The 22,719-nt window shown below is 44.8% G+C and overlaps 1 protein-coding gene across 1 annotated transcript in view; it reads right to left on the minus strand.

Annotated features, from left to right (window-relative positions):
• Positions 1 to 22,719, minus strand: part of Lrmp (lymphoid restricted membrane protein) — a 54,827-nt gene that overhangs the window by 27,801 nt on the left and 4,307 nt on the right. Inside the window, exons 2-6 of the mRNA XM_029564973.1 lie at positions 14,677 to 14,738; positions 12,549 to 12,626; positions 11,253 to 11,349; positions 7,938 to 8,085; positions 7,307 to 7,388 (exon numbers count right to left, since the gene is read on the minus strand). Coding sequence (XP_029420833.1) covers positions 7,307 to 7,330 — 24 coding nt within the window. The 5' untranslated portion in view covers positions 7,331 to 7,388; positions 7,938 to 8,085; positions 11,253 to 11,349; positions 12,549 to 12,626; positions 14,677 to 14,738. The remainder of the gene's footprint in view (positions 1 to 7,306; positions 7,389 to 7,937; positions 8,086 to 11,252; positions 11,350 to 12,548; positions 12,627 to 14,676; positions 14,739 to 22,719) is intronic.

Genomic DNA, 22,719 nt, shown 5'->3' on the forward strand with positions numbered 1-22,719 from the left:
CTCACATACTGAGTAGTAGTCCGATGTTTTCTCCATCATTCTCGGGAGTGGCCGGATAAGCAGTTGGAGATTACTCTCAAATCAGCAGACAGCGACCCCGATACACAGCCCATCTCAACCCTAACCATGCATAAATTTGGCCTAGCAACACTTTCTTTTTTCTGTCCTTCAAGAATAACCAGAGTAAAAGAGAGTTGGTCTTTTGTTTTCTTACATTTCATTTCCAGTTTGGAACTGTGGTACAGGAAAGTTGCAGGGAGAACCCTCAGGTGTCCTTGCACGTGAAGTGGGATGGACACAACGTGGTCCTTTTCCCTGACCTCCAGTCACCCTTATTTAAACCTTATACTCACACCAGACCCTGACCCCACCACCACAAACCTTGAGACCTGATCAGACTGTGGGACAGGATCTACTGGACATACTTAAAAACCAAAGAACACCAAGAAATGACAAAGTTGAGAGGAGGGACTGACTTACGTGTGGCAGACTGGCTGGAGTCAGGGAGCAGGAAGGTGGCTGCCCTTCCTGCCCAGCCATCAAATAGTGACCTGTATCCCATTTACATGAAAACCACAGCCCTCCCGCTCTTCAGTGTAAGACTTCAATACAGGGCGGAGTCATCCATTTATGGAACACAGTGACACAGTCTCCCATGGGCTGGGTCGACAAACAAGGGCCTCTCATTCACATTCACTCACATAGCAACAGTATCTCAATGTGTACATAGAGAAATAGGAAGAACAGCCTGAAAATCCTTTTAGGGTGTTAGGAATGGCAACAAATTGGCCCAGATAATCTTCTAGGATTGTTTGACTAGATAAAAAGCTGTTTTAGCTATAGACTTTGTAACCAGAAATATTTCTGCCAATAACCAGATGTTGCCAATATAATTTTTGCTATTGGATCTAGTTTGAACAGTGGGTTAGTCAAATAAACTAACATGACAACTAAAAAATGTAGACAGAGTCCTATAGATTTCAGAGAGTGGAGTCTACGTCCATTTAAATGCTCTGAAAAGAGGAAGCACGTTCAATTGAACTGTGACATAAACTGAATTAAGTTTCCTTATTTTTTTTTCCTTTCAGTTTCTAACTAAAAGTCACCACACCCTCAGACCTACAGGGCACACCCAGCACTGTGAGGTTCACTCAAAATCAGTTATCAGTCAGCATCTACAAGTCACAATTTTGTAAGTGGCAATGTTATTTATTCTCCAAGGTTATTAATGCTGTGCCTACACACAGCCTGAAAAAACAGGACAGACAAGGCCAGAAAATCCCCCAAGATAGCTTTACACTGATCCTGATCTTTGCCTCGGTAACTCTCTTCTCCTGGTGACAGTCTGTCTTAAACACGAACATGTAATGACATGAAAAAGAATGCAAAGAGAGGAGGGAGCTACTGGTGACGTACGGGCTCTTTCACAGCCAGATGGAAAGAGATTTCCATCTCTGGATTCCTGGCTTCTAATGAGGTATCCTCTGAGCTTAATGCCACTGACCTTTCTGACTCTAGTCAAAGTCACAGGTACTATTTTGTGAGCATTCACTACTGAACCAGGAACTTGACATGTACTAAGTGTTTTCATGGTTCCGATCGGAGCCTGGAGTAAAATGGGAGAATCAGTTTTGCTGTTTAGTTTTTAACCAAGGTCTCACCATACAGTTTAGGCTGGTTGCAGGCTCTTGATCCTTTCCGTTCCTGCCCCCATCTCCCAAGTGCATCTTAGTTCTTAGATATTCAGGGATAGAAATGAGCTCACAGTTTTGCAAGGGAGCTCAGAAAGCTATTACTTGATCTTTAGTTTCGGCAGTGGAAGCCGTGACTGAGGAAAGATGGGCAGACCCTCGAGGGGAAGGGCAGTGAGTTAGGAGAATCCAGAAAACGGACAGAGCTCCTGAAGGGAGCAGCAATACTAGACCCAGGGATCTATGCTACTGACCACTGTGGCCTGGCACAGCTGTATCATCTGTGCATCCTGAATACGGAAGGATAATTTTCATAGGGAGCCTCTCACAACACTGGCGGAGCATTCTGCCCAAAGGCACTGAACACCCAGTGGCATTGTCCATTGCTGGCCACAGGGAGGGACCTTCCGAAGTCACGGAGCAGAACCCCAGGAGGTTTGCAGTAGTGCAGACAGGGCTCGCTGGCAATGTGGACACACACAAGGATTTGAAGGATGAGTGTGGAAGCATCCTTCCTAACTCAACAGTTTCTAAAGAGCTTAAATGTTCACCTGGAACCCACAAGTTGGTGAGGCCTAAAGAGCCAGTGGAATGTTCTAGCACCCTGAAGGTGTCCAGAGATGCTGGGAAGAGGCTCCATGCAAAAGGTAGGCCTCACTGCTCATAGGCAAGAGGGAGACTGGATCACAGAAGCCATGGTTTTCCTCTACACTGGAACCCCTTGGTTTGTTTCCGAGAACTGCCAGGCCAGAACTTGGCTATAAAGAGACATATGTGCAGGTATGTATAGGAACATGTTTCATGTATGTATTTAGCGATTCAAAAGGCCCTGCAAAATAACGTGGCCTTTCACAGAGGACAGGAGCAGATTCAAACAGAGGAGGTCACTTGTGCAAGTTCACACAGTGGATAAGAAATGGAGCCCACCTTCAAGTCTGCGGGATTCCAAAGCTTAGCCCATGTGGCTGAAAATTGATAAATACATTTCAAATAGATGCAGAGTAGCAGAAGGGTTTGCTTTTCTGTGACTAGTCACGTGGTTTCAACAACTATCAATTTCTGGCCGATCTATTTTCCCACATACTAACCCTACCCCTGCACTGCCGTGAAGTGAATCTCAGATAACACACTTCATCCATGATCCCTCAGTATAATCCATGCTCCGGTCTCTCCTCACTGGACAGAAGTATTTCTAATCAACTAGTTCACTTGGTCCATGAGCAAGTTCCGCTCTCCAGAACATCCCAAACTGGGCTCCCAAGCAGTACACCACGCTCATCTTGAGACGCTCATCTTGCAGGACTCCTTCTCCCACTCAAAGACGCTGTCACGATCACTAAAATTCAGATTTATTTTCCACATGACCTATGGTGATAGAATCCAGCTTCCACTGTAGCTACCAGGAGAAGCAGAAAACACACCCCAAGTCTTTGGGAAAGTCAAAGGGAAGAGAGGACAGCAGTGGCTAACCTGACCATTCCCGGTTCGCGTTTACAGCCCACAGCGATTACAAAATGGATATTAAGGGGCAGCCACCACACCTCATGTCTACGCAGGGTGTCAGGGACACTCTGACGAGTGATCAAAGAAGGGTTCTCATCTGACACAGGATTGAAAAGTAAGGGAACTGGCACGATGGCTCAACAGGTAAAGGTGCATGCCACCACGCTTGACAACCTGTTTGAGCCCCAGGATATACACGGTAGGAGAGGACTCCAGTAAGTTGCCCTCTGACCTACACACACACACACACACACACACACGCACGCACGCACGCACGCACAGGTACACATACACATAAATGTAATAAAAAATTTGAGAAAATTAATGATGCTAGGTGTGGTGGTGTACGCCTTTAGTCCCAGCACTTGGGAGGCAGAGGCAGGTAGATCTCTGAGATTGAGGCCAGCCTGGTCTACATAGTGAGTGCTAGGCCAGCTGGGGCTACAGGGAGACCCTGTCAAAAAGACAAAAAAAATTAATGACTACAATATAATAAAAATGTAGCTGGAAAGAGCAGACAGAATTCCTGGGGCATTGAGTTGGGTATGGTGGTCCATGCCTATAATCCCAGCTCTCAGGAGGCAAAGGCAGGAGGATCAAAAATCTGCAGACAGTCTGGGCTACCTAGTACGTTCTACAATGTGGACTATAAGACTTTTTCAATAATCTAATTTGGGAGGCAAAGTGAGTCAGTGTGCAAAGGTGTTCGGCAACCCGGTGACCTGGGTTTGAGCCCCAGGACCCGCATGGTGGAAAGGAAGAACTCACTCTATCAAATCCTCTGACTTCAACATAGAACACGACACATGCACTCCTACCAAAATAAGTTTTGAAAAATCTAATTAATTTCAATTCAAAAAAGTTGCTAGGGTTTCAAAGAAAGGAGTCAAAGAGTCAACTGATGAAGGGCTGAAGGCCAGTGACTTCTCCAGAACACAACAAGGTAGCCCAGGGAACTGATCTCCAAACCCTGATCCTTAGTGAGTTCTACCTCAAGAACTGGAGATTCCTGACAGCTGACACTTCATGTCGCCAGAGGAAAGTTTCGTGAAACAGTTGGTTTTTGAGATCAGCCTTGACGACCAAATAGAATTTTGATAAATGGAGAAACACAGTATTCTGGGCAGAGAAATTCCCCAACAGGGCTATGTGATTTATCGTAACAATATGCCCTGTCTGATTTGGCGGAGGTACAGAGACCAACAACCAAGACAACTTGGGGAGATAAAGGGAGAAATGTCAGTGTAACCAAGTACGGGAGAGGCCCGAATAGAAGGTCAAGTTGTTTATCGTGTGACTGTAGAGACAGAGACCCATGGCTTGAAGCCAAGGGGTTAGGGAAACAGCACCCTTGCCTTTACTGGGAAGATCATGGTTATGGGTGCTGCCTATGTTAATTTTGTATTTATTCTAATCCCTTACACTTAAAATTTGTGAGGATGCTTAGAGTCAGAACTTACCGTTATCTCAAAGATGGGATAGAGAGCTAAAGGGATGGCTTGTGGGTGGGTATTTGTTTAGAGGACCAGTGAGGAGACAGCTATAGACTGTAGGTGTCACTGGGGTTTGGGCCATAAAGTACAGCTGACAGATTAGGGCTAGCAAGACACCCTGAGATCTCTCAGGGGACCCACACATCCCCCAGCAGCACCCTATAGAAGTTTCTACTGCGATTCTGGGAGCTCCATTTCTGAGTGGGTGTCAAGACCACAGACAAAACAACTGAGCCATAGATCCCAGTGAGTGGGTAAGGAGATCCTGTCAGATGTACACAGCAACACATTTCTTAACCATCAGACCACTTTCAACATAGCCACGAGTGACTGTTACAATCAAGGTGTCTAAATTCAGTATACCAAGAGAGGCTGTTGAAAAGCCAGAGCCTTTGAAGGTACACAAACCTGAATTTGAAACCCAATGTTGCTACTTACTAGCTGCATGATCCTGAGTGAGTGATTTAACTCCTTAAACCCCAGTGTCTCTTTTGCAAAAGCAGAAACTACCCACTACTTAGGCCCTGGAGAGGGCTAATGTGCACGACCGCTTTCCCTCAGAGTGCCCAGTGCGCAACTCATTTTGATGCTTCTTCCTTTTTTGTAAAACTGGTGTCTGATGAAGGGGAAATTACTAATAACCAGACATCCTGTGCGCATCTAAGTTCAACTTCCTGTATTAAAACTTTAGAAGAATTGCTAATAGCAAAGTGGATTCATTTCCTGCTTCTTAGCTGCTCAGTAAGACAGGTGCCAATGAAGAGAAAGAAATCAGATGCAGACACTTAGAAGGAATAAAAACAGCTCATACAACTCAGTCCTGGGAAAAAAAAGTGCACCCACTTTTAAAACGATCCAAGGATCTCAGTTTATTCCCAAGGAAGAAATGCAATGACCAGCAAGCACATGGAAGTGGGTGGAGAGACTTCTCAGTGGTTAGAGCACTGGCTGCTCTTGCAGAGGACTCAGGTTCCATTCCCTGAACCCATGTGGTGGCTAACAATTGTCTGTAATGTCAGTTGCAGGGTATCTGACACCGTCTTCTGACCTCTGTGGGCCCTGCACAACAGGGGCACACTTATGTGCATCCAGACAATACACTTATAAAATAAAAAAATTTTAAATAGTTTTAAAAATCCTATGCAAAAATGATGAGCATCATCAATCTCAAGGGAAATGCAAATCACAACCCAGAGGGCCCTTGCTTTGCATCCTCTCGCTGGCTGTGATCAGAATGATGATCTGGAGAAATTAGAATCCTCAGACACTGATGGTGCTGAGGAGCATGGAACAGGCCATGGGAATCTGTCCTGCACATTTCAAAAAGTTCAACATAGCATATAATATGAGGCAGTAAGCCTACTCATGGGGCTACATGCAAAAGCATTTTAAAATGTGATCACACAGCCAGGTGTGGTGGCGCACACCTTTAGTCCCAGCATTCGGGAGGCAGAGGCAGGCAGATCTCTGAGTTCGAGGCCAGCCTGGTCTACATGGTGAGTTCCAGGTTAACTGGGGCTACAGGGAAACCCTGCCTCAAAAAGACAAATATATATATATATATATAATATGATTACACAAAACTTATGCTCCAGAGTTCCCAAAAACATTATTTCCAATGCCCCAAAGTGGTAATGACTCAACTGCCCATAAATCAGTGAATGAATAGACAAGTGAGGACCTGGTCACTTTACGTGGATAAACCTTGAAAACCTACTGCTGATTTGAAACTGTCAGGCCCAAGAGGCAGGGTGATGTTTGATTCCCTTTTTATGAGAGATCCAGGAGAACCAGTTCTGTAGAGAAAGTAGATAACTGTTGTATGGTTGGAGGCAGAGTATGATCAACAAGTTCTAATGTCATGATAGTTCTAAATTCCATTGAGAATTTAAATACTAAAACAGGGGCTGGAGAGATGGCTCAGTGGTTAAGAACACTGGCTGTTCTAGCAACAGACCCAGGTTCAAATCCCAGCACCCACACTGCAGCTAACAACTGTAACAACTGTCTGTAACTCCAGTACCAGGGGACCCAACAGCCTCTTCTGTCCTCTGCAGGCATTGCACGACATGGGTGTACGTACCTACATGCAGGCAATACACACATATACGTAAAATAAATAAATATTTAAAATAAATAAGTACTAAAACAAGACATATAACACAAAGCTCAATATGCTTCAAGCTGCCCCTTTTGTCATATGACCCAGAACTTGTTCTGTGCAAGGAGTAGAAAGTCCCCAAATTATGTTCTAACTTCTTGGCTTCAAAGTTGGATATTTCTCCTGTCCTTGAGTTTCAGGGTATCAGTGCCCATAAAATGTTTCTTCTATGTATGAGTGTGATGTCTACATGTATGTAGATTCACCTGTGTCATACAATGCCATCAGAGGCCAGAAGGGGGTGTCAAATCCCCTGGAACTGGAGTTACGGACAGTTGTTAGTGCTGGGAACTGAACCTGGGTCCTCCGCAAGAGCAGCAAGTGCTCTGAGCCTCTGAGCTATGTCTCCAGCCCATAATACTTTTTATAAAGAGAAAAGAAGGGAGAGGACAGCCGTGGAAGAGGGTGGACGACAATGGCAGCTCTGATATGCAGCTGAGATCTCCTTTCATACTTACTCCCACACGTAGGTCATCACTCATCCTGATGCAACCTGGAAGCTCTGTTCTGAGGCCGGCACTACCTGTGAGGCGTGGGTACCTGCCAGGAACAAGTGGAGTAACTTACTGAAGGTGGAAAACTGCAAATCAGCGGAGCCCAGGCCCTGGCGCAGTTCCCAGTCCCCCACCCCTAGCCTAGCAAACCAAGCGGGAAAGAGAGTTACTAGGGACAGAAAAGCCACAAAGGAAAACAGGACATTTTGCAATTCAAAGTGGAAGGAAACCTGACTGGAAGGAGTTGGTCCTCACAGTTTCCACCGATAGTTTCCAGATTTTCCTAGGAGCGGTGTGTGCACTTTGAAAGGCAGAGCACAAAAGAGCATTGAACCACGACATACAGGGCAATACAACCTTGTCACCGGGAGTGTGCGGACGTAGAGGTGTGGTCATCCTTCACCTAACTTAACTTAGCAGTAAAAACCCAGTGCGTTCCCAGTGCAGATCTTGTGAAATGCCAAAGCAATATCTCTCTTCTAAATTGTAAATCTTCAGAGAGTTGGAGAAATGATATGGGAAAGTTCCACAGCAAACCAGCGGTAACATCAGATAATATCTGACTAGTAAAAGGCAGGAATAAGCTCCAACTCACTTGGGTCCCCTTGTCACATCCAAAGCCCCATCTCCTATTTCTCGCTTTTGGGATCTTTTACACAGACCGTGGACTGGGTTTGCCACACAGGAAAATAACGTGGGTTCCAGCCTCAGAATTGCTGTAAAACTGTCCAGGTTCAAGGCATCTGCAGAACAGAAAAACAGAGATGAGCTTCTGATCCAAATTCTATTAAAGATGGGGCTGGAATGATGGCTCAGCAGGTATGAGCACTGGCTGCTCGGGTAGAAGACCCAGTTTGATTCCCAGCACCCACATGGCAGTTAGCAACATTCAGTAACTCCAGTTCTGGGGGATCCAACGCCCTCTTCTGACCTCCTCGGGCATTTCATGACACGGGTACACTTAACACACATGCAGGCAACACACACATACACTTAAACTATTTTTAAAAAGCTAATACAGAATTAGCTCTTTCTCGCTTGAGATTCATTGTACCAATTCTGAAAAGGCCAAAGTCAATCAGTTCTACCAATGTTTTATCCTAAAATCCCCAATGCCTAATCAAATAGGGCAGAAATACTCAATGTTTATAGCAACAACAAACTGAGAGGTGAAATGACAGAAAACTTTTGCCCACTGAGCACTAGAAGGTCAGCAATCCACAGCCGGCACACAGCATCCAGCGGCATCCTGGCTCTGTAAATAAAGTTTTATTAGAATATATCCAGGGCCATTCATTCACATACTGTTGGCAGCTGGCTGTGTTTCAACTGTAAAGTTGAATAGTCAGTGAGCAGAGAGACCAGATGGCTTGAAAGGACTACAGCACTAACTCTGAACTTTCAGAACAATTTTTCTTATTCTTTAAGGAGGAAAGGTGTTAGACACTGTGAGCAGAACCCGTGATCAACAGCGGTACTGGGAGTAGGCTGAGAAGAAGAGTCATTACTTTGGGGATATTTGGACTGGAGTGATGGCTCAGGGGTTAAGGGCACTTCTTGGTTTTTTTTTTTCAGAGGACAGTTCCCAAAACCTACATTGGGCAGTTCACAACCACCTATAACTCCAGCTCCAAGGGATCTGACACCTTTTAAAAAATATTTTACTTATTATTTTTATTTTATGTGTATGAGTATTTTGACTGCAAGTATGTAACTGCACCACATGCATGCAGGGCCCACAGAAGCCAGAAGAGGGTGTTGGATCCCCTGGAACTGGAGTTATGGACAGTTAGCTGCCATGTGGGTGCTGGGAACCAAACCGGGTCCTCTAGAAGAACAGCCAGTGTTCTTAACTGCTGGTTCATCTCTCCAGCCCTATCTGACACTTTCTTGTGGTCTCCAGAGGCACCTGAGCACACATAGGTAAATAAAAATAAAAATAATTAAAAAAAAAATAAACAGGTTTTGAGTCAGACATGGTGGCACATGCCATTAATCCCAGCACTTGGGAGGCAGAGGCCATCCTGGTGAGTTCCAGGACAGCTGGGGCTACAGGGAGATCCTGTCTCAAAACGACAAAAACAAACAGCAACAACAACAAAAGAACAAAAACAGGGCTTGGTATCAATCACAGTATTTTAGTTCGAATCTTGGCTTGGCCTCACGTACGTTATGTGGTTGCAGATACCTTCCCCACCCAGACCTTCGACTTATGTATATGGAAATTAATACATGATCTCAGGCAGATTTTTAACTTAATGTTCCTCTATTTCTTCATCTTTAAAGTGGGAGTTCCAGGGGCTGGGGGTAGCTAGGAGTTAAGCACTTCCCAGCATGTTCCATCCTCAGCCCCACCAAAGTAAATGCAACCAAATGGGAATTGCATTGGCATCTGCACCATCAGGTTGTGGAGGGGATAAAAGGAGTAAATCAGTACTTAAAGCACTGGACACAAGCAATGTTCAACTGCTCAGGTCTTCTGGTGTCTCGTCTAGTTCAAATGACCCACAAATCACTTTTGGTTCCTTTGTAAGTTTATCTTGATGATCACCCACCCCTTTTGTGATTTCAGAACCATGCCAGCTCTGCCTTCCCTATACAAGGTGGTGCCGGGTACTGTCTGCTCCGAGTAGTTCCCAGGATGCAGTTCTTTTACCTTAGCCTGGCTGGTGGGGAACAATTCCCAGGTCCACCCACAACCTGCTTTCCCTTCTCTGGACTGATTTCTACCAAATCCTCTGAATCTACCTTTGACTCTCCAAACAGGTGAAGCTTTCATCTTCTCTATTACTGGTTTTGTTAGCATTCCACCCATCAGAATTCTTTCCTCACCTCTCCAAATTAATCCCATCTTTCCAGTCTACTTAACTTCTGCTTCTATGGAATCTTCTCCAATGTCTCTGAACCTAGGTCTTGACCTTGACTCATCTCTGAGCTATTTTAGGACTTGTTATTTTTTAATTTAAAAAAATGTATTTAATTTTTATATTATGTATATGAGTGTTATGCCTGCATGTGTGTACGTGTATCTGTGCCGTGAAATGCCCAAGGAGGACAGAAGAGGCTGTTGGAGCCCCTGGAACTGGAGTTATGGATGGTTGTTATCAGCATGTGGGTTTTGGGATTCAAAACTGGGTCTTCTACAAGGACAGCCAGTGCTCTTAACTGCTAAGCCATCTTTCCAGCCCCAGGATGTGTCCTTCATCATACATAGCACAGTGCCTGGGATGGAGTAGATGTTCAAGTATCTATTGATCAAATCCATAGACAAATATCCAAATACCCAAACGCTCTTGCAAGACAAATGTACCTCTGATTATTTTCTGTCTCATGGAACCCCTCTCCACCTATGTGTGGGCAGAAGAAAGGGAAGGACCTATTGGTACTGCTAGGAGTGACTTACACTATGAACGTAATCTGGACTAATGATTTCCACCTAACCTTGCAACCAAAAATGTTACTGTTTGTAGTGTGCACAAGCTCACTGAGCCAGAGGTGCCTCCTGTGATTCAAAGGACCTTAAGCTCGCAGAACCCCACTCTCCCTTCCACCTAAGACAGTGAATGAGTATGGGCGTGATTGTAAGCAGCACGTTTTTCTTACTGAAAACAGTGAGAGTAACTGAGACCTCTCCTTGATATTGTGTGAGGTATTTCAGACCTAGGGATCAAAGGGCAAGATTCTCTGATGAGGGTGGAACCTGGATTCTACCTCCCAAACTGTTGCTGGAAAGACTACTTCAATAAAAGTATGAGTGAGGCCTGACTGGTGAGCACAGTTCCATGAGACATCTGAAGGTGGTCCTCAGAGGTGAGGTCCACTGTTGGCCTTAAAATGAACGCCAAGAGTCAGGCTGTGTCTTTATTAAGACAGAACCGTAATGTGGCTTGGAAAAACCACATGTACTCACCTAGCAGGGCTGCGTACTGGAGCCTAGGTTTCAAGGCCAAGGGTGCCCGAGGAGTCCTTGCTTCTTCACTCCTATGTGGCCTGTGGTGAGGCGGCTTCTGAAGAGAAAACCAAGCGTTATTGGCAGTCTAAAGAACAGTACCATCCCATAGTTCCCAATATGTTTCCTTTAGGGTCAAAAGTGGACAGTACATGACTGTGCTCGATGATCTTGTGGGAAAGAGGTCAGGAAGAAGCAGTCGTGGCTGGACAGGGTGCCACATGTCTGTAATCCCAGCACTTGGGAGGCAAAGGCAGGCGGATCTCTGTGAGTTCAAGACCAGCCTGGTCTACATGGGGAGTTCTAGGACACCTGGGGCTACAGGGAGACCGTCTCAAAATAAAAATAAAGCAAAAACACCAGGTGTGGTGGCGCACGCCCTTAATCCCAGCACTCGGGAGGCAGAGGCAGGTGGATCTCTGTGAGTTCAAGGCCAGCCTGGTCTACATAGTGAGTTCCAGGACAGCTGGGGCTACTAGGAGACCTTGTCTCAAAAAGACGCCCCCAAAAATAAATAAATAAAATAAAAAATAAAACAAAAACAAGGGCCGGAGAGACACTCAGCAATTCAGAGCACTGGCTGCTCCAGCAGAGGACCCAGGTTGGGCTCCCAGCACCCTAAAGGCAGGTAACGGTCAGCCGTTATTCCAGTTCCAGGGAATCTGATGCCCTATTCCGACCTCCTGAGCACTGCACGACGTGGGTGCACTTACATACATGCAGGCAATACACTCATACACGTAAATTAAAATTAAAAAACCCAAAAAATGGAAAGAGAAAGAAAAGAGATGAAGAGAAAAGAGAAAAGAAGTGACGTGAAGTGAAAAGACTTTTGGATTTTGATCAAAAGCTATAGCATAGGAAAAAATCAGAATTCTTATTTAACCTGGGCCCGGTGGTGCAGACCTATGACCTCAATACCTGGGAAACAGAGGCAGGAGCATCTCAAGTTCAAGTCTTGCCTGAGATATGAAACAAGTGGAGGGCCAGCCTGGACTACTTGTGAGGCCCTGTCTCAAAACAAAAAGTAAAAAGTGAAGAGAAGGCCACCCTCTTCTGGCCTCCTCAGGCATTTCATGACACAGGGGCACTGACATACACGTGGGCAAAATACACACATAAAATAAAATTTAAAAATTAAATTTAAATATAAAAATAGATTTCTCTGGGTACTGTCTTATACACAGCTGTTTCTATTTTATCATAATAGCTGACTTGCAGTTGTTACCTAAATAATTTCAAAAAGTTCACACTTACCAATTTTCCTAGGAAAAGCTGACATTTCTCTGTGCCGGACAGTGGGTCATCATGAAGAAAGTGTCCATCTAAAAAGCTCTGTTGGGAGACAACGGTGGAGCATATTGAAGGCACAAGTCATACACCTGGGAGCAGACCCTCAGCCTCCAGTGGGTGAAAGTCACCAGTTCCCAATTTCTACTCTGCTTTGAGGAAATCAGGGTTGTAATGGAAATCTCCCACTGTGTTTCTCACAGTCAAGTTAGGGATAAAATCCAAACTTTGAACAGGGTGCTGAATGGCTTTGTCATAGAAATCTTTAGGCAGAGGACAAAGTCGCTTGTAGAGACACAGTTCACAGTGGCAAAAATAGTGTTTAAAATTTTAAGGAGCAGATGAGCTGGCTTAGTGGGTCAATGTGCTTTCTACGAAGCCTGGTGACCTGAGCTCAATTCTGGGAACCCACATGGTGGAAGGAGAAAACCGACTGTCACAAGTTGTCCTCTGACCACCACATCAGACCCCCACACCTCCCTTTGCCTGTATACACTTCCACCCACCCACCCACACACATGCACGCACAAATAAGTATAACTTAAAACATTATAGTAGTGAAATTGTGGCCTCAATCCAAGAAGTAGATGCTTATCTATCACAGTTAACATCACTACAAATGCTGGTTTTGAGATGACTAAATTAGCCTTGAATTCTCTGGGTCACTGAGGCTAGCCTTGAGGTCCTGCCTTCCACATCAGGCATGCTGGGATTACAGATGCACACCACGCCTGTCTAAAGCCCATACAGACATGGAGAGTTTTCCAGCTCGGCTTATCGCAGGAGCTTTTCAGATATTGTGTCTAGCCAAGTTTTCCATGTGACTAATTCTCCTGTTTAAACAGATGTGTCTATATTAAGGATCCCAGAAAGAGGTAGATGCAGATATCCTCTCTTCCTCTCCCTCTCCCTCCCGTCTCTTTCCTTCTGTGCCGATCTTACCATCTCCTCACGTTCTTCATTTATGAATCAGAAAGGAAATTCAGCTTCATAATGGAAATAAATATATCCGACTTTAGAACAGTTGTTGAAAATTTAATTCAAATAGAAGGAAAGGGGGAAAGCCCCACAGCCTGATCAGTGGCTGGGGAGGTGGCTCTGTCAGTAAAACACTCCTCCCCCAGACAGGAGAACCTGAGTTCAGATCCCAGCATCCACTGGATCTGGTGATGTGCAACAGAAATCCTAGGACTGGAGATAGGCAGATCCTGGGGGCTCACCTCCCAGCTTATTCTGGCGGAATTGGTGAACTTTCAAGTTCCATGAGAAAATTGTATCAAAAAATAAGGTGGAGACAGGCATGGTAATGGACATCTTTAATCCCAGCACTCAAGAAACAGAGAGGTATGTGGATCTCCATGAGATCAAGGCTAGCCTGGTCTACAGAGCAAGTTCCAGGCCAGTTGGGGCTACTGTCTAAATAAATAAGTAAATAAATAAGGTGAAGGAGTGATTGAAGAAGACATTCAGCATCAACCTCTGGCCTACACACACACACACACACACACACACACCCGCACCCGCACCACCACCATCACCCCCCACCCCAAATAGATAAAGCCTGTTCAGAGGTACTCAAAATTTCCACATGTGATCATAGCTCAAAGGATGCCTGTCCTATTAAAGAGGCTTCCTGGGGCTGGAGAGATGGCTCAGCAGTTAAGAGCACTGGCTGCTCTTGCAGAAGACCCGGGTTCAATTCCCAGCACCCATATGGCAGCTAACAACCATCTATAACTCCAGTTCCAGGAGATCTGACACTCTCTTCTGACCTCCACAGGCACTGCAGGACACAGGGGCCCATACATACATGCAGGTGATACTCTCATACACATAACACAAAAATAAAAAAAAAATTAAAGAGGGTCCTTGACTGAAGAGCAGATGCTCTGTGAACAGACACAGTATAGTCAACCAAACCTCTGCTGAGCTGCTTCCCTGTCAGTGGCATCAGCCACTTGCTGACATGAGCCCTTCCCTGGTGTTCTGCTAAACCTGCATCAAACCCTTAAACGAGCCGGACATCTTCCTGAAAGTGAGTGGGTGTGCCCCACGGTTTTTGTTTGGGTGGGTTATTTATTTATTTTTTTTTTACCTCAAACAGCAAGCCCCGGAATCGTCCTTCAATGAACTGCTTTTGACGTAACTCAATCGTTGCTATGAAGAAAGAATTTACAACCAGCTGAATATGACCATGCTTAACCCTTCCTTCTCATAATTCCTTTCATCTTTCTATCTGCTTTTACAGCTTCACGTTGCCTTCTCCCTCCCCACCCCCACCACCAAAAGGAGACATTGTAGAGACTTCATAGAATGGAGTCTCAATTTTTAAGACTTAGGGCCTTTGAAGAGCAGACTAGAATAGCTAAGCCCTGTCACCTTTGGGTATTTAAACCTAACCCAATACGTGCAAGTGAATTGTCTCTTAGCAGTGACTAAATTATTCAGTCTTTAAATAGGAAAACAGGTTGGCAAGGTGGCCGTGCGAAAAGCTCTTACAGCAAAGGCTGATGTTCTGAGTTCCACCCTAGTGAAGAGAGAATCAGCTCCACAAAAATGTTGTCCTTTGGGGCTGGAGACCTGGCTCAGTGGTTGAGAGCACTGGCTGCTCTTGCAAAGGACCTGGGTTCAGTTCCCAGCACCCACATGGTGGCTAACAACTGTCCATAACTCCAGTTCCAGGGAATCTGATGCCCTCTTCTGACCTCCATGGGCATTCTATGACATGGGTGGACTTACATACATGCAGACAAAACACTCATACACATAAAAATAAACTTTAAAAAAAATTGTCCTAACCAACTATTGTTCTAAAACGATGGATAAAATTTTTTTTCCCCCTAGCTAGAAGCCTTTGAGAGGGAACTGACACTGACTCTAACCACTCCAACAGCTATCAAAACACCTGAAAGCAATCCTGAATCCATCACTTTCGAGTCCAGTCTTGGCAGACAAAAGGAAAACGAGGAGGAACCAAATAGAGGGATGCTTTTGGAAGGCCTTGTCAAGAAATTCCAATGGACTCTCATATGAACATTTGAAATGTGCCCTGTTCTGACTTTTTTCTAGTTCCCTGTCTAGAACTTGTGATGCTAATTACTCTTGTCTTTACTTCTCCTTCACATCTTCTATTCACAATTCAAGGACTCTCTTTTCCCTTTAGAGATAAGAGTCGTGCAATTTGGGAGTCTTTTAGATAAACCCACTGAAGGGGTACTCCAGTTGCCTCACCCTGTGTCCCCTGTTCAGCATATGGAAGAAGCCAGAGCAGTCTGTGTCCTGATTCCCTATCCGCAAGCTGGGTAACCTCTTCGGAGGATGGTGTGATGAGAATAGGAGGTAGGAACTGGCTAGGCAGTTAGGGTAAAAAGATCCAAAGAAAAGTGGCCAGTTTCTTGGCTAAAAGTCAAAATGTCCTTGGGCCTGTTAGCGACATACTCTGTTCCAAAGGCCAAAACGTCAAAAGTATTTGGAAGTTTGTATCTAATCCTTAAAAGATTTTAGGGTTACCTCTTCAGAGGTGGGAATGTTGGAAGGGAGTGAGTGGGCATGGATTTGATCAAAACACCTTATATGCGTGTATGAAATTCTCAATAAAAATTTTTTAAGAATAAAAGAAGAAGGGGAGATATGGGAGGAGCTGGAGGGGAGGGAGTGGATATGGAATTGATCAAAACACCTTATATGCATGTATGAAGTTCTCAATGAATTAATTTTTTTTTTAAAGTTGTCCTCTGACTTCTACGTGACTACTGTAACCACACACACACACACACACACATGATAAATACATTTTTTTAATGAAGTATCAGACTGGGGTGTAGCTCGGGGTCGAACACTCGCCTAACGTTGACAAGTTGACAAGTTGTTTCTTTTGCTTGTATTTCATCCCATGTACAGCAAGCACAGAACAAAGGGAAACCACTTCAGACAACATTCGGTCCAGCCTCCAACACAGAACTCCTTCTCGTCAAGCCTCTGCTGCAGCCCTAGAGTTAGGGACAAGTGGCTCTGAAGTCATGAGAACACTGTGCCCAGGGCCCTGAGGTAATAGCCGTGAGACCGTAAAGCCGTGCTCAGACCAGCACAGTGACCAACTGCCCAACCGTGCAGCCGAGTTCGGGTCGTCGGGGCAGTGTCCAGTCCCATATACCATTCTCTGAAATAAGAAGTACTTGTTTCTAAGCTGAGTGTGGAGGGGCACACCTGTCATCTCAGCACTTGGGAGGCTGAGGCAGGAGGATCACAAGTTCCAGGCTATCCTTGGCTATGTAAGGAGATCTTACCTCAAAAATCAAGATAAAAGCTATCTTTCTAATAGCTAAAACCTAGATACCTAATACCTAAAATCTGTTTCTCAGTAACTTTTAAAATCTTATCCCTCAAATAATGTAAATAGGAAGAAAATGCCTATTTAACTCATCAAATTACATAACGAAATATTACTTAGTGATAACTCTAATCTTTGAAATATAGCCAAGAATAAGAAAATAAGCCCCCCCCCCCGAGGAGGGCATTTGGGAGATGGCTCAGTGGTTAAGAGCACTGGCTGCTCTTGTAGAGGACCTGGGATGGGTTCCCAGCAACCACATGGTAGCTAACAACCATCTGAAACTTCAATTCCAGGGGATCAAACGCCCTCTTCTGGTCTCCATAGGCACTGCATGCATGTGGTACGCTTACATACATGCAGGCAAAACATCCATACACATAGAATAAAAGTAAATATGAGAGAGCTAGAGAAAGAGAGAGAGACAGAGACAATGAATATGACAGGTTCTTCCTGAATTCCTCCCTACCTTATTTTCTTGTTTTTGAGACATCGACCAGTACGGTGACACTGGCTGGCCTGCAAACTTTTGGCATCATCCCATCTCTGTCTTCCCAGGGCTGGGATTACAGGCACATGCAGCCATGGCTTTTTGTGGGTGCTGGGGGTCTGAGGTCAGGTGCTTAAGCTTGCACAGCAAGCACTTTACCTCCTGAGTCACTTCCTCAAAGTCTTTTGAACAGCTAAAACAGTAACTCAGCCATGCCAAGTACTCATGGGTCAGATATCACATGCCAAGTTCACATTCTAAATTCATGTACTGTTCCCACAAGCTTGACCAGCACTCTGCCCACAAAAAACTGAAAGCAAACAGGTCGTCTATATCAACCCCCCACCAAGGCCTGGGGAACATTGCAGAAGAGAGGGTGGGAAATAATGTACGAGCCAGAGGACGAGAGCTGTGAGATGCTGTCCTCCGGATGTGACCACTGCACTCAGGAGCTCACAACAGCTATGGTTACTCGAAAAGATCGGCAGAAGGTCAAGTCAGCAAGATCAATTAACTCCAGCAGGCAGCACTGACCAGACCCAGCGGGTTATTGAAAAAAGAAGGGGGGGGGATATAAGGGGTGGGCTCCTGGTGAGGGGGTGGGGGGAGATGATGATCAAGATACATTGTATACGTACATGAAACTGTCAAAGAATAAGTAAAAAATATTTTTAAAAATATTAGAAGCAAAAATTGAATAAGGATAGCATGCTTTAGATAGAAGCGCATCAATAGCTCTCACTGTATTTCTATAACTAACAGCCAGAAAACTTATCAGAACCTCCAGTCTCCAAAACACAGAAGTCTGGTGCCTCTTATTTTATAGACCCAGAATTTTATATCTCAACACCTTCAATAATCCTGAGCCATGACAATAAGACCATCTATGTGTTTAAAGCAGCATATAATCTAATTTTTTCAAGACAGAAGGGTTGGTAATGCAGGTGGCTCACCCGTGCTTGCTCATACTCGGCACTCGGGCCGGTCATGAGTCTCTGCCTTGACAATTTCCCACTGTGAAGAGCCTCTCTGGTCAAAGTGGGGAGCAACACAAATCTGGCAGTGTGGGAGTGTGGGGAAGTGAGATAAGAAATGGTTGGGTTTTTTTTTGGTCTTTTTGAGACAGGGTCTCCCTGTAGCCGCAGCTGCCCTGGAACTCACTATGTAGACCAGGCTGGCCTAACTCTCACAGAGATCCACCTGCTTGGGGGCTGGAGATGGCTCAGCAGTTAAGAGCACTGGCTGCTCTTCCAGAGGACCTGGGTTCAGGTCCCAGCACCCATATGGTGGCTAACAACTGTCTGTAACTCCAGTTCCAGGGAGTCCAATGCCCTCTCTGGCCTCTGTGGGCACTTACATGCAGGCAAAATATTCCTATATATAAAAATCAAAATAGAATGAAAAAAGTCTTATTTTTAAAGTAACCTGACATAGCTTTAAGTATCTCATAGACTAACAGAAGGAAATTTTTTTTCAAACATTACTAACCTATCAAAGAAATTAGGCTTTTTTCTAAGTAATATCTAGAACTCCTAGATTGGGTGTGGATGTGGGTATATGTATAGGTACACATGAGTGTACCTGTGTGCACATGCATATGTGGAGTCCAGAGGTCAACCTTAGGTTGCTGTCCTCAGACACTGGCTGGTGGCTCCCCGGTAAGGACACACTGGCTGGCCAGTGAACCCCCAGGACCCTGCCTGTCTCTTCCTCTCCGTCACTATGGTAGTAAGCATGAGTCATCCTGCCCCAGTTTCCATGTGGTTCGGGGGACCAAACCCAGATCTTCATACTTGCAAGGCAATTACTTTACCAACTGAGCTCCTAGGTTTTTAGTTAAAGCAGGGTCTCTATATGTAGCTCAGGTTGGCTTAGAACTATGTACTCCAGGCTGGCCCCAAACTCAGGATATTCCCAGGGCTTGGGTTACAGATATGAGCCACCATGCTCTTAGATTTGTAAAACTCTCTGTACTAACTGCAGGAAGCATACGGCTCTGTCCTCGTGACCTACAAACAGCAGCAGATGCTTTTAAAATTAGCCATGGTGCATCTGAAGGCCACACGTCTCCAAAACACAAATCCAGAGTTTCCTCAGAAGCACCAGCTGGACGCGTGCTGCAGAAGACAGGAGGGGAGGGGGCACTGTCTGTTCTGCCATCTGCCTTGAGGCATTCAAATTCAAAACCTTATTTCCACAGGTGTTCCGTGCAGCGAGTAACAATTTTCATAATTTCCATATGGCAAAACAAGCCAGTTTATGGCCCTGCTTTGCATTCTTCTGTGATGGGGGTTGGTGCTGCAATGTCAGAGACAGTCAGCTTCACAAAGAACCAAGGGAAACAATGGCTGTCCCTGCTGCTGTCATCTGTGGTCTAAGATGGGAGCGGGTATCTCAGATTCCCTGCCTTTGAAGGAAGCTGAGGTAGGCAACTTTCTAAATGGCCATTCATTGAAGGTTTAAGACCAAGGCTCCACAATTAACTGACTGCTGAACTGCAGTATTAACTATCAATGATGCCAGACACCTATGGAGTGTGATCTTTGCAACAAACTACACTCTTTGAAAAAAAACAAAAACCCTCATGTTTTGTAAAATTAGGCATTAAAAATTTCACAGTTGGGGGCTGGTGAGACGGCTCAGTGGGTAAAAGCATGTTCTGTGCAGCTTGGTTTGATCTCCAGGGAAAGCCAACTCCATAAAATTGTTCTTAGACCTCCATAGGCATCCTATGGCTTGTATACACAGACACACACACACACACACAAATTCTTAAAACATACATCAGAATTGGGCTGGGGGTGTAGCTCAGTGGTCAAGCGCTTTTCTACCATGGTCAAGGTTGTAGATTCGAAGTCTGAGAGGTAGCCCAGCGGCTAAGCACTTGCCTAGCAGTCTCAAGGCTCAGGGTTCAATCTGAGCACCAAAAAGAAAACAAAGGCTCTAGGTGTGGTTCGATCCCCAGTACCACGAGCAAACTAACAAATAAAATACATTAACACAGTAAGAGAAAGTATTCACACGTGTGTCTAAGAGTGTGTATATTAACACACTCTTCCCCATAAACTGACAGGTCAGGACATTAGAAAAGCACTCAACATTACAAGCCACCTAAAAACTATGAACTAAAAATCAATAAAATGTCAGAGTGTTTACAGTGAAACACTGAATTTCTGGAGTACCAAGTCTTGCACAGCTGGAGTGTGAAGTTCTGAACAGAGCAGGAAATGATGAGTTAAGTTGTCGGTTTGTTTTTTAAGTAGAGCTAACACTAAGTCATGACCTAACAATTCTCTTGCTAGGTATTTGAGGTGAAATAAAGACAAATGTCTGTACAAAAACCTGCCTTTATCTGTGACTAAAAATGGCAAATGTTTCAGATACCCAATAACAGAAAAGATAAATTATGGAATATTCATACAAAGAAATGAAACCCAACAATGAAAATAGTATTACTACATATAAATACAGATGACTCTCAAAAATATGCTTAGGGAAAGCAGACACAGTAAAGAGCCCCTCTAGTCTAACTGTATTCTAGCCCAGACACATCTGTACAACCGCCGTCCTCACCCCAGCTGTGGCTGTCTTTGGTGGAGTGGGAGGAGGGCCTCAGTATTTTATGACACATACATGAATAATAGAGCTGAAAAATCGCATGAATGAAATAATGAGGGTTGGTGATTAAGAGCGACTACTGTTCACGCAGAGGACCTGAGTACGGTTCCCAGCACCTACACCAGGCAACTCGAAGCCACGTGTAACTCCAGCTCTAGGGGATCTGAGTACTTTTCTGGATTCATCCACCACCTACCACACATGTGGCATACAGAGACATATACAGATTCATAAATAAAAATAAAAGATGAAACCTTCATACCAACTTTAAGGGACTGTAGAGATAGCTCAGCAGTTAAGAGTACACAGATTCCTCTTGCAGTAGACCCAAGTTTGGTTCCCAGCACCCACATCAGGTGCCTTACAATTGCCTGTTAATGTAGCTCCTAGGGAACTCAGTGCCTCTGAGAAAATCGGTGCTCACATACACATAACCCCCCCCCAACCTACTCATAAATAATCTTCAATAATTCAGTATTTGTGAGATAAAGTTATGGGGAAGAAAAACACTTAAAAATACAACATTGGCTGGAGAGAGTGCTCAGTGGTTATCTTGTAGAGGACCTGGGTTCAATTCCTAGCACCCACATGGTGGCTAACAACTGTCCATAACTCCAGTTCCAGGGGATCCAATGCCCTCTTCTGGCCTCTTTGGACACTGTATGCACATGGCACACTTACATATAGTCAGGTAAAGCAATCATGTAGAAAGTAAAAATAAAATATTTAAATTATAACACTGTCATCAGAGTAGTTAACAAAGTTGTTCAGTTGTTAGTACCCAAGGACAGAACATGGACAATGCATATATGCATCTTAGAAGGTCTCAAAGAATGTCAGAAACTCGCAAAAGTAACAGTAGACATGCTGGTGCCTCTCTAAGCAGAACAGGGCTGATTCGGTGCTGAGGAAGGGCAGGAAGAGGTGGAATCCGGGGCAGGAGGAGGTGGAATCCGGAGAAGCAGGCTGTGGAGATCACTAATGGAGATCTCCATCACTAATGGAGATCCCTGTGAGGCTGGGGTTGAGTGGGGAGAGGAAGCCCTGGGTGTGGAGACTTGTTCATAACTTTCTCACAAATCCACTGAACCAGCTCCCACCACCTATTCAACAGCCAAGTCAAAGGCCTTTGTGCTTTTATGTTGAAGTTGATTGTTTGATGGGTTCCATCCCTGATCCCATTTTCAGGATGGTTGTTAGATTATGGGAGCTTCCTATCAAAGCAAAGTCATCCCATACACACCGATTGGAAAGGAAGGGACACGTGTTCCCCAAGCCACTCCAACAGAACATGTGTGCCAACCTCTGGAGCCCCAACTGCTATTTTTCCCGTCGTCTCTTCTGGGTAATTCCCAGAAACTGCCCTCCAAAGATCAGGATGCACAAAGCAGTTAGTTGGCTTGCCCAGTCTTGCCAGCTACCCTCTGGTAGACTTAGATTCTTAACTCAGGTTGGTTTAACTTCAAACCCCATGCTCTTGAACAACCATACTGTCTACATCATTTCATCTACACCTGCATATTCCTTTTTTTAAATTTATTTGCTTTATATGTATATGTGCATACACTCTGCAGTGTGCATGTGGTGGTCAGAAGGCATCTTGTGAGAATTGCTTCTCCCTTTGCACTAGGCCAGTTCTGGGGACTGAACTTGGGTTGTCCAGCTGGGCTGCAAGCACCTTTATCCTCTGAGCCATCTCA

Source organism: Nannospalax galili, unplaced genomic scaffold (genome assembly GCF_000622305.1).
Source record: "Nannospalax galili isolate Female #2095 unplaced genomic scaffold, S.galili_v1.0 scaffold917, whole genome shotgun sequence".
Classification (NCBI taxonomy): Eukaryota; Metazoa; Chordata; class Mammalia; order Rodentia; family Spalacidae; genus Nannospalax; species Nannospalax galili.